General features: G+C 41.1%; 1 protein-coding gene across 3 annotated transcripts; it reads right to left on the bottom strand.

The window, feature by feature from the left end:
- Positions 1-282: 282 nt before the first annotated feature.
- LOC130106275 (leucine rich adaptor protein 1-like) lies at positions 283-12,602 on the bottom strand. Of its 3 annotated transcripts, none has more exons than XM_056272335.1 (3): positions 12,253-12,602; positions 2,201-2,519; positions 283-370 (listed from the first exon to the last, which is right to left on the bottom strand). In XM_056272335.1, the coding sequence occupies exons 1-2, from the start codon at positions 12,433-12,435 to the stop codon at positions 2,202-2,204; spliced, it is 501 nt and encodes a 166-aa protein (XP_056128310.1). In that variant the 5' UTR covers positions 12,436-12,602; the 3' UTR covers positions 283-370; position 2,201. The 3 variants fall into 3 exon arrangements, with proteins under 3 accessions (XP_056128310.1, XP_056128311.1, XP_056128312.1); XM_056272336.1 differs by lacking the exon at positions 283-370 and adding an exon at positions 1,434-1,451; XM_056272337.1 differs by lacking the exon at positions 283-370 and adding an exon at positions 1,512-1,531.
- Between the last annotated feature and the right edge of the window lie 364 nt (positions 12,603-12,966).

The following is a 12,966-nucleotide window of genomic DNA, read 5'->3' as shown; positions in this document are numbered from 1 at the left end:
GATCTGGTTGAAGGATCCGTGTGGTTTCGTGTTTCTGCACCTAAAACACAGAGGACTTACAGAAGGAAACTGATGAACAATCAGGATTTCCTAAATCAGTTCGTAAGACTGCAAACTTTCCCTGACATGCGGGTCGAGAGGCGTGATCTCTGTAAAGGTGACCCATTATGCCCATTTTCACATGATGTAATATAAACCTCTGATGTCCTCAGTGTCTGTGAAGTGTCAGCTCAGATTTCACCAGGATTTTTTATTATAGCTTGTCAAATTTGCCCCTTTTTATGTGTGAAGGAAAACGCTCCGTTTTTGTGCCCGTCACTTTTAATGCAAATGAGCTGATGCTCTGCCCCCTTTCGAGTTTAGAGTTTAGGTTATATGAAGCTGTGGTACTCGTCGAGTTTAGGTTATCTGAAGCTGTGGTACTCGTCGAGTTTAGGTTATCTGAAGCTGAGGTACTCGTCGAGTTTAGGTTATCTGAAGCTGTGGTACACGTCGAGTTCAGAGTTTAGGTTATATGAAGCTGTGGTACTCGTCGAGTTTAGGTTATCTGAAGCTGTGGTACTCGTCGAGTTTAGGTTATCTGAAGCTGTGGTACACGTCGAGTTTAGGTTATCTGAAGCTGTGGTACTCGTCGAGTTTAGGTTATCTGAAGCTGTGGTACACGTCGAGTTTAGGTTATCTGAAGCTGTGGTACACGTCGAGTTTAGGTTATCTGAAGCTGTGGTACACGTCGAGTTCAGAGTTTAGGTTATCTGAAGCTGTGGTACTCGTCGAGTTCAGAGTTTAGGTTATCTGAAGCTGTGGTACTCGTCGAGTTCAGAGTTTAGGTTATCTGAAGCTGTGGTACTCGTCGAGTTCAGAGTTTAGGTTATCTGAAGCTGTGGTACTCGTCAAGTTCAGAGTTTAGGTTATCTGAAGCTGTGGTACTCGTCGAGTTCAGAGTTTAGGTTATCTGAAGCTGTGGTACACGTCGAGTTCAGAGTTTAGGTTATCTGAAGCTGTGGTACTCGTCGAGTTTAGGTTATCTGAAGCTGTGGTACTCGTCGAGTTTAGGTTATCTGAAGCTGTGGTACTCGTTGAGTTTAGGTTATCTGAAGCTGTGGTACTCGTCGAGTTTAGGTTATCTGAAGCTGTGGTACTCGTCAACTTCAGAGTTTAGGTTATCTGAAGCTGTGGTACTCGTCGAGTTTAGGTTATCTGAAGCTGTGGTACTCGTCGAGTTTAGGTTATCTGAAGCTGTGGTACTCGTCGAGTTTAGGTTATCTGAAGCTGTGGTACTCGTCGAGTTTAGGTTATCTGAAGCTGTGGTACTCGTCGAGTTCAGAGTTTAGGTTATCTGAAGCTGTGGTACTCGTCGAGTTCAGAGTTTAGGTTATCTGAAGCTGTGGTACTCGTCGAGTTCAGAGTTTAGGTTATCTGAAGCTGTGGTACTCGTCGAGTTTAGAGTTTAGGTTATCTGAAGCTGTGGTACTTGTCGAGTTCAGAGTTTAGGTTATCTGAAGCTGTGGTACTCGTCGAGTTTAGAGTTTAGGTTATCTGAAGCTGTGGTACTCGTCGAGTTTAGGTTATCTGAAGCTGTGGTACTCGTCGAGTTTAGGTTATCTGAAGCTGTAGTACTCGTCAACTTCAGAGTTTAGGTTATCTGAAGCTGTGGTACTCGTCAAGTTTAGGTTATCTGAAGCTGTGGTACTCTTCGAGTTTAGGTTATCTGAAGCTGTAGTACTCGTCAACTTCAGAGTTTAGGTTATCTGAAGCTGTGGTACTCGTCAAGTTTAGGTTATCTGAAGCTGTGGTACTCGTCGAGTTTAGGTTATCTGAAGCTGTTGTACTCGTCGAGTTTAGGTTATCTGAAGCTGTGGTACTCGTTGAGTTTAGGTTATCTGAAGCTGTAGTACTCGTCAAGTTCAGAGTTTAGGTTATCTGCAGCTGTAGTACTCGTCGAGTTTAGGTTATCTGCAGCTGTAGTACTCGTTGAGTTTAGGTTATCTGAAGCTGTAGTACTCGTCAAGTTCAGAGTTTAGGTTATCTGAAGCTGTAGTACTCGTTGAGTTCAGAGTTTAGGTTATCTGAAGCTGTGGTACTCGTCGAGTTTAGGTTATCTGCAGCTGTAGTACTCGTTGAGTTTAGGTTATCTGAAGCTGTAGTACTCGTTGAGTTCAGAGTTTAGGTTATCTGCAGCTGTAGTACTCGTCGAGTTTAGGTTATCTGAAGCAGTAGTACTCGTCACTCTCCACACGAGGGCGCAGGGCAGATTTGGTAAACGTCTCCTCCTCGGTGACGGATCCGTCGGGATCGTCCTCTCCCAGCGTGTCCAGGTAACTGCCCACCGAGATCCCGTCCAATCCGTCGCTGTCGTGCTGGGACTGGCTGTCTGATAGGCTGAAGGAGCTGCCCGTCAAGCTGCCGTCCCGGCTGGCCACACCCCCTCGCTCCTCCATTAGCCAGCGCATCGACTCCACCCCCTCGTTGATTGACAGCAGCTGATGCATCAGTTTAACATCTACAGAGCGGAGATGAGCCTGCGTTCAGGAAACACACCCACAAACTTATCAATATTACGATTATGATTTCTGTTATCTTTCTATTTTACATTTCTGTTACAGTAATCCACTTAGAAATAATTAGGGATGCACCGATATGAACATTTCGGCCGATACCGTTAAAGGAACACTCCGACTTTTTGGGACTTTAGCCTATTCACCTTATCCCCCAGAGTTAGATAAGTCCATACATACCTTTTTCATCTCCGTGCGTGCTGTAAGTCTGTTTGACGCACCCACCGCTAGCCTAGCTTAGCACAAATACTGGATGTAAATGGTTGCAGCTAGCATACTAATCCCAATAAGTGACAAAATAACGGAAACATTTTCCTATTTACATGTTGTGATTTGTATAGTCACAGAGTGTACAAAAAACAAAGTCACATGAGACACAGACATATTTTAACCGTATAAATACTGGGAACTATATTCTCTGAAGGCGAAGCACTGCTACTTGGGCGGAGTGATAACCGCAGCACCTGAGACGTACCGTGGTGATGAGCAGAGAGCGCGTCTCAGGTGCGGTTATCACTCCGCCCAAGTAGCATTGCTTTTAATTTATACGGTTAAAATATGTCTGTGTCTCATGTGACTTTGTTTTTTGTACACTCTGTGACTATACAAATCACAACATGTAAATAGGAAAATGTTTCCGTTATTTTGTCACTTATTTGGATTAGTATGCTAGCTGCAACCATTTACATCCAGTATTTGTGCTAAGCTAGGCTAGCGGTGGGTGCGTCAAACAGACTTATAGCACGCACGGAGATGAAAAAGGTATGTATGGACTTATCTAACTCTGGGGGATAAGGTGAATAGGCTAAAGTCCCAAAAAGTCGGAGTGTTCCTTTAACCGATAACTCTTTATATTTGAAAGCCGATAATCGATATATTGGCTGATAAATCTAAATACAATTTTTTTTAGAGCCCGACCGATATGGATTTTTGGGGGCCGATGCCGATACTAGTGCTGGGTTTCGATTCAAATTTCAAGAATCGATTCGATTCCGATTCTCAAGATCTTGAATCGATTATCATTATTCGATTCGATTCGATCCGATCCGATCTTCGAGATTTAGAAAAGTGTTTTTGAAAAAAGCATATTTTTTTTCCAGCTGTTGAATTACAGGACTGTAGTTATGCAACATATTGATACAATTATTATAGACATTTAACTGCAAATTAATGGAGTATTGATGGTTGTAAAGAACAATCCCCCTTCCAGAGTGTTGATACAACTGCTTTCACAAACTTGCACTGGTGTAGACGACAGAGGACGCAGAGGTATATCAGCAGCAGTAACCGCAGAGGATTGCAAGTAACCGCAGCAACCGCGATATTCACGTTTTTTTATAAGGCTATACCCTTCTTGTTTTGAACTTCATGCATGTGTATTGAATGTTAAACAAGTTCATAATGATAACAAACAAGACTGTTTATCGTGGTGATGTGTAGCCTACAGAGGCTTCGCACAGACAGTGAATGAGAGAGATCGGCAGAGCGCGTGTGATTACCTGCGTCTGTCTTTGAAGTCATATGTATTTGTGAAAAAGGTTGCCGTGTCAAAGGAAAGCGAAATATTTGTCGTATCATCCTTTTAACTTTCACGTCACGGGGTATTTACCATAAATGCGCGTCAGCAGCAGCGCTGGTCAGCATTCCACAGCGCGAGGAAGCCGCGGGGAAATGAAATCAGCGAGTCACGCATTGAATCAATGCCATATTGGTCTCTAATAAGTGAAGCATCAGCTTCAGCGTTACCCATGCGACACATTGCTGCTCAGCTGAGCCTTGAAAAGTGGAACTCAAAGTTAAAAATAATTAACACCTTGTTTCATTACATCTCTTTTAATGAATCAGCTTTTTTGAACGTGTTCGTTGAATGAACGGTTTAATGACTCACTCAAAGCCCGTTGTCGTAACAATGTGCGCGCTGAGTGAAAGCCTTTCAATGCGCATACAGGGATCTCCCAGTCGCGGCAAGTTAAAGTTCACGGGGAAAATGTAAACCTATTAAAATCGATCCTCTGAGTTACGGATCGATCTTTAGAAATTAATATGAAAATCGATTCAGAATTGGTGAATCGATTTTTTCAACACAGCACTAGCCGATACCGATATTAGGGAGTAAAAAAAAGCCCGATACCGATATTTCGGCCGATATTATTTATGTGTATATTATAATACAGTAGCAATATTATTTATGTGTATTATAGTACAGTATACCATTCAAAAGTTTGGACACTTTCCTATTGGTGTGTACAAACTTTTGATGGGTACTTTACACAGTATAAACAGAATAAATATACACGTTTTGCAATGATCACTCAAATATGGTGATCAAACACTTGTGTGACACAGATATGTAATGGAGGCAGGGGGAATGATAGAATGAGAATTATACAGCTGAGCTGTAACCAAACTAGTTTGCATTGCATGTTATATTATATTCTAAATACTGTTGCATAATCTTCACTAACGACTTTGTCTTTTAATTTAGTCATAACTTGTATCAATAAATATTTAAAAAGTGTCACTGACAAAACCTTATTATCTTCTATTTTTAGTCTTAATTCCTATAAATCTCTACCAGTGGAGGAAAAACTCAGATGCTTTTACTAAAGTAAAATTAATAATATCATAATGAAAACGTTTTTAATTACATATGTACAGTACTTTTACACTATTTTAAATAATTAGTAAGCAAAATGTACTAAACATGAAACTAGGCTACTCTTAATGCAAAATGGCCCTATATAAAGTGTTATAATTATATAAATTATTGGAATATTGCTTGATGTTGTAACGTAGCGTTATAGGCAGAATGAGCTTTAACACTGTGTCTACACCGGACGCGGCCGTTACTGCTCGCGTCGGAACAGCTGTTTACCCTAGACAAAGCAGAATCAGTTTACTGTCGGAGATCGCTCGCGCTACGCATTTTATAGCAGACAATATAATCAGGACTTCTCAGCTGCGCGCTTGCAATAGTCACAAGCTCACACAATACGTGATATAGAGGCTGGTAGCAGAGAAATCAATTCTGTGAATTACACCGCGCAAATCACAAGTAGGCTACTACCCACCGGATGAAGAAGGGTTGGCTCTCAGTCTCCACAGGCTGCATCAAATATTCATTTTATTTCATTTTATTTTTCGTGTTCGCATTTATGAGGAAAAAACAATGTTACAGACGCGGCAGTTCAGCACTACGGACGTGAGCGCTCTGAAAGCGGCACTAAAATATGCTTTGAAACTTTCACATAGACATCAAACAGAAAGCACAAAACCTTTCGTTTCAAAGTGAATTTCGTTTTGTATTAATTGTATCTTAATTTTAATCAATGTGTCATCAACCAATTGCCTGGATTTAATTAAGAAGTAAATATAGCAGGCGAAAGATAATCTCGACACGGAGGCGCCTGCGGGTGAACTGGAGCTCGTCTCATGAACCGAAACTCAGCGTATAGACCTGAGAATGGAAATATATCTATATTGAAATGTCTACTTTTAAACAGAACAATTCAAAACGAAAGACAGACAGACTCATGTAATCGTATGAAATGTGCATTTCTCTCTGGCGCGCGTTAACTGAAGATCGCGAGTCAGCATCGTCAACTTCATCTTTGGCTGACACTGACTGAAAACACTTGTTTATTAATAAACAATTAAAATGTCTCCTTGCTATATTTGTTGTATTCATAATCATTACTTTTGCCAGTTCTTGTGACAGCTTTTAGGTGCTTTATTGGCAGCGCCACCCTTACATGAATCACCGCACCGCATTTTTAAAAATATTAATTTATCGGCCATTATAAATGCCGATAGTTAGAAAAATGCCTAATATCGGCCGATATATCGGTCGGGCTCTACATTTTTTATATAAATTTTAAAAGCCTGATTACAAAAACAAAAGTCTCACCATTAAAAGCCACGTCCCAAACACACAATTATAATGTTCTCATGATAGTTCTATGTAGCCGATATGACACATGTTGCACTTTACTGTATTTTCCTTTTTTGAAGTGATTCCAATCATATTTCAAGCAACTAAAAACCCTCATGTTGAACAGTCGCATCTGAAGGAAACAATACATTATTATCAGCTTTAATATATCGGACAAATTTTCTTATCGGGCCGATAACAACAACATTACAAATAAACATATTAGCCGATACCGATATGGTGGCCGATATATCGTGCATCCCTAGAAATAATTACATAAATAATTTAAAAAATGATTTCTAATTTTTCTGAAAGTCTCTTCTTCAGCAGCATTTATTTGATCAAAAATACAGTAAAACAGTGAAATATCATTAGAATGTAAATCAGCTGTTTCTATGTGTGAATATATAAAGTGTAATTTATTCCTGTGATCAAAGCTGATTTCCAGCATCATTACTCCAGTCTTCAGTGTCACATGATCCTTCAGAAATCACTCTAATATGAGGATCTGATGCTCAAGAAACATTCATTATTATTATCAATGTTTATATTTTTGTGGAAACTGATATATTTTATTTTTCAGGATTGTTTGATAAATAGGAAGTTAAAAAGAACCACATTTATTTGAAATGGAACTTTATAAATGTCTTTACTGTCACTTTTGATCAATTGAATGAATAGTTATTCGTTTAAAACACATGACCGTGAACTCGCAGTGTAGTTCACCAGCTAATGTCTGTGAAATAATGTTTATCCAATACTTCAACACTATCATCTTCTACCATCATAATTCAGCAAATACGCTGAAAAAAAAACAACAACTGGATATCGGTCGACCGTGAAAAAGCGCTTCAACACAAACATGTCTCACGTTCACTTCATTTTTTAGCAGAATCGTGTTAAATTTAGTTTTAAACGGAGGAATGAAATGATGTTCGTGTTCAAACGCAAGAGCTGATTCAGCTGAAGGCCATGTAATATAAAGCTGGTGAAGAAACAACAGTGGAGTTTAGTTTTGACTGAAACATTGAAACTCAAAAGAGTCGAACTAATATTACACACTGAATCAGTCGTCAAGTGAAGACAGTAAACACAGGCGAACCCTTCAGCAGGAACACACACACTCGTTTGCATGAGGTTTGAGCCGCAGAAACACACACTCGTTTGCATGAGGTTTGTGTGGACTAGGAACACACACCCTAATCAATCATGAATGATTCACAGACAGACCATAATACTGCCACTGTTCTCCACGGCAACAGCTGTCTGACACACACACACGACATCAGATGCTCTCGTCAATACTGACACACTTCCAGTCTGATGATCTTGTGTGTGTGTGTGTGTGTGTGTGTGTGTGTGTGTGTGTTGACCTGTAAATGCCCCTCCAGTCCTTCATGGCGGCTCTTTATGTTCGTTCAGGCCAGCACAGGTCACGACCTCACACACACACACACACACACACACCAACTCACACACTATATCACACACACACCAAACCGTCTGTGCCATTATTGTAAAGTAAAACTAGAACTATTTCAAACAGTTAATGGAAAATGAAGCAACAGCTGTTCAGCAGATCACGTGTTCAAAACCGAGCACTGCAGAGTCACATAATAACCGCACTTTTAAGGGTTAATGAGGTATAAAGTTTCCTTGTAAGGGCGCCGCGCGTGTGTGTTTGTGTGTGTGTGTTTCCACATTTTCCAGGCATTAACGAGCAGCCTGTGTGTTGCTGAACGGACTGGTTTTGTTGAGTCTGTTTGTGCAGGAGTGAATCACAGCAGGCGCGCGGATCAACCATCTGTTACTCACACTAAACTGACCAGTTAACCCTTCAGAAGCCATGCAGCACACACACACACACACACACACACACACACACACACACACCTCTCAGATCATCCGGAGACTAGCGCGCGACGGGGCGTGAAACACCGCAGCCCACGTGACCGCGACACGAACACGACAGCAAGTCAATATTAAAACACATACGTGACATTATAATCATCACATAATAACCCAAAACTTAAATGAATACAGCCATATTTTTATCGAGTTCAGTTCACTTCTGGAGAAGTTTGTCTGAACTCTGTGAAAGGCGTTTGTTCATGTCAATCAATATCTGAGGTGAATTATTCAGAAACCTTATAAATCTGATTCACATCTAGGTGCTTTCCCACACAGCAGGAGACTCCTAAGCGGATCCGCGTTCAAGTCGCCAAACCCGCGTAACTGTCACATTCGTTTTGGGGCCGCCCAGAGGATCAGCTCCGCCTCCGGGAGGCGCCGTAAATTCTACTGTCAAACAACGGATCCAGTGCGGACCCATGTCGGATCCTAGGACGCGGACGCGCCTTTACTGTAACGGTTGAACTACAGCACACCAAGAGCCGATCATCAGTCGAGACTTTCTTTGCTGGGACACGGTTGCGCTGAACCCTCTTTTGAGTAAGTAAGTTATTTATATATGTATATAAGTTATATATTGCGACATTGACTGTAAACATTGTTTTTTTTATCATCATGTAAATGATTGTAATGTCGTTGTTTGAAATTATTGACAACTTTAACATGTTCACTCGTGGATAATGATTTAGCGCTAGCTTCTAGCTAGCTGTGCATTACATAGTTTAACAACAAATCAAAACGCTAAGTGAACATTATTAGCTAACGTTATGTTTATCATGTTGGTTTTAAAACAGTATCGTTAATACAGCGTGTCGGAGCAGCGTCTCCTGCAGCGGGGAGTCACAGGCAGAGGGTCCCTGCAGCGTTCGCTAACGTTAGCTTCTTGTCTGGGGACTGATAGCAGTAAACACTAAATTCATCAAATTCATAAATAAATTTATTTTCCAATAAACTGTAACGTTAGCTGTCATATTTCACGGTAACGCTACCCACGTGAGTGCGGATTTCAACGCTGTTTGTCACTTTGCCTATAGGCAAATATATTATAATATATTATATACACTATAAATAAGTTTGACAAGTAGTAGGCCTAGCAGCTACTCGCCCTGTTGTTAATTTGGTTGCCATGACTTCGCGTGGGACGACGTCCTGTCAGTTGCTCGAGAGGGAGGGGATGACAGCTTATTTGACACATAAAAGTCTTATTCCGTATTGAACTGATCCGGAACGCACTTTGTTCCGTATTTTTGAGAATCAATTTCAGTGCAAATCCATGACAGACACATATAGCTTCTAAAATATAAATGTCAGACAGACTATGAATGAACGAAGACCTGCTATAATGGAAAATTCGGGGACCTGGCGCCCCCTTGGCTGGCTCTGACGTGTAATGACGTAGAGTTGGCTCATTGGTCGCACGCAGCTCGCACGTCAGAGGCGCCCGCGCCATTGGTTGTGCTGTTGCCGCTGCTTTCCACTGCACACGACAGATCGCATACGATTGTCGTATTTCGCCTCCTAGTGTCAGTCGAACGGAACTTTGAAATTGGTCGTGAAGCAACCGTTAAGTTACCCTCGGATATTCACAATGGTTAAATTAATGATTTTTAATGAATGTGCTGTAATGCATGCATGAATATCCACACAAAACAAATGACCCTCAATACATCTAAAATAAAAACATTGTAGATTTTATAGAGCTAATCGATATAATTATTGATTTAATAATTTTTTTTTTAAATCTGCCATAATTATTAATAACCGTCATTTGACAGAAATAGCGTTTACAGAATAAAAATGATGCACTTGTTTATACAAAAACAGGTAATTGGTGAAATGTGCTGTCAGTTATTAAAATTGCATATTACATGTGCATCAGACACCTGTGTGTGTTTACAGGGGATTCACGAGAGAGACGGACATTTTGCAGGCCATGCAGCAGTGAAGAAATGGACCAAAACAGTGGATCTCTTCCTCTATGATCTAGTTCTTGTTCCTTTGCACCTTGACTTGCACTGGGCTTTGGCTGTAAGTAATTTATGAATAGTAATGCCTTTGTAACACATTGTTTCCATATTTATACTGTATGATTAAAAGTGTAAAAATTTTATATTTACCTTTACACTATTTTTTTTTACCTTTGACCTCCATTGCTTATCACCAGGTAATTTATTTCCAGTGCTATGACTCCATGGTCAGAGACATGATGAGATCTGCCAGATATTGTTGTGAGTTATGTCCAATTAGAACTTTGGTTTTAACCTGAAACGGCTTTGAAGGCATGTATGCATGTCTCGTGTGATTATTTAACAGGAAATACCTCATGGAGGAGAACAAAATCAAAAAAGCCTGCTGCTTTGAGGCTTCCAGATGGACCATCGGCCGAATAAGAACCAACGTATGCATGCCCTCATATAATAAGTTATACAAATATTCTTTAAACTGTGCCCTTTTGTTTACCGTTATACTTACTTGGAATTTTGTTTCTAGGCAATTCCCAAACAGCCAAATGGAAATGACTGTGGTGCTTTTATCTGCAAATATGCAGACTTCCTTTCTCAAGGAAAGCCACTTACTTTCAGACCGGTACATGACCAAGCTAAGCTACAATATTTATATTTCTCACAAACCTGATTCTTAACACTTGTTTGACTTTATGGTAACACTTTAGAATACTGTTTCTTACTTACTGCATAACTAATAAGGAATTAGGTCATTCTTTATTAACGCTTAAGTCACTACTGTTAACTACTAAGGAAGATGTGTTAACTAATCAGTATGTAATATAATTTTATGATTGTGTTAATATCTGTCTGTTTGATTACAGGTGCTGTGAGAAAAAACTCGGTGACGCGGTCAGCCACAGATGCGGAGGTCACCAAGCATGCTATCCTCCATCCACACAAACTGAGTAATAGGAGAAATGATTACATTAAACCATCTTTTTATTGAACTTCTTGTTGTTCACCAGTTATTCATTTTCTGATATTTTAGCTGTACATAGTGCTGTATTTCATTGAAGTTGTAGCCTAATAGATCAAATATGTTATGTTTACACCGACCTAGGCCTATAAAGCACTAAATTAGGTTTTGACCACAAAATGAATGTAGATTAGCCTGGCCCACATAGGCTACTTAACAAACCAGAATAGGTTATAACCTATAACTTTCCATAAATGTAAATTTTATATTTCCATTGAGTAGTGATTACTTTTGTACAGTAAATTGATGTCTTGTATCGAAACTTTTATGTTAGGCCTATTTACAATATTGTTAGGTTAAAAATACAAGGCGATGCAGATTTAAGCTTAGGTCTATATTGCTGTAGTAGCCTACTAGCCTAGGCTAGCCCTATAGTTTTTGGTTTTATCCTATAGTTTAGTTTATCCTATTTTATCCTACAGCAAGAACAGAAGGGATTTTAAAAATTAGATAAACGGGTCCAAAACGGACCCGGGCCAGATGAGCCAGAATTTTATGAGTCCGTTGCGGGTCCGCGGCGGATGTATGTATCAATTTGCGGGTCCCAAACGGACCCGCCGCAGAGGTAAGGTTTTAATGGCGGATGCGGAGCGGATGCAACGCGGAGCCACTGCGGGTCCGCGATCCGCCTCCGTTGCGGATCCGTCACTGCGAGCAAGTGGACGCCGATACGGGTCCGTTTCGCGGGTCCGTTCCGGAAGCCGCGATACCTCCGCGGCAGATCCGCCGCGGAGTCCTTTTGCTGTGTGGGTTCCGATCACAGACGGTTATAAAAGCATTATAAATGGCTGCTGCTGCTGACGATGATATGAAAACAGAACAGACACCGCGAGTCAGAAGATCCGACTCTCTCAATCCACAGAACCGACTCACCATCTGCTGTCTGAGGAACCGGATCTTGTTGTTGAGTGTGTGAAGATCATCCGCGCGCGCGTGTGTTTCCGAGCATCGGATCGCAGCTTCGCCCGTGCACGAGCGGGTCAGACTCTCCGGAACTTTGCGGCCCAGTTTATTCTCCACATCCCTGAAGTCCGGCAACTCCTCCATCTTCATCATCGATAACTCAGAGCCGCAGGTGACCGGTCCACCGGAGCATGACGTCACACCGCGGAGGAGCCGCGCCCGGTGCTCACGGGTGTCAGAAACACGGTTATTCCGCGGATGAGATCAAACTGCGGGGCTTCCGTGCACAGACTCGGATCTGATCTGATATGAATGGGTGGGTGTCGGACTGACTGACGGGTGCGCGCGCACACAACAGGTGACACCCGCCCTCATGCTCGTCATCAACCGGCGCATGCGCAGAGCGCTCTTTCGCATTATTAAAAGACACTTTTCTCAACAAGCATACACCAACAACATAAAATGGGTGCAAACTACTTTCTCTCTCTTTAATGCGAGTAAACACTGTAATGTGAGCTCAGGCTGATTGTATTTTCACTGGAATATTTCAATACCTGAATAATATAATCACCTGTTGAAAAGCAGTGAAGCAGCAGCACCATCCAGTGGTGAAATTAAGAAACAACAAACAACTGCATTACTTTAAACTGAATATTATTGCTTTATATTTTTATTATGATGATG

This window comes from Rhinichthys klamathensis, unplaced genomic scaffold (genome assembly GCF_029890125.1).
Source record: "Rhinichthys klamathensis goyatoka isolate OS25496 unplaced genomic scaffold, OSU_Roscu_1.1 h1tg000334l_1, whole genome shotgun sequence".
Lineage (NCBI taxonomy): Eukaryota > Metazoa > Chordata > Actinopteri > Cypriniformes > Leuciscidae > Rhinichthys > Rhinichthys klamathensis.
This window is presented reverse-complemented; position numbering and strand designations above follow the sequence as displayed.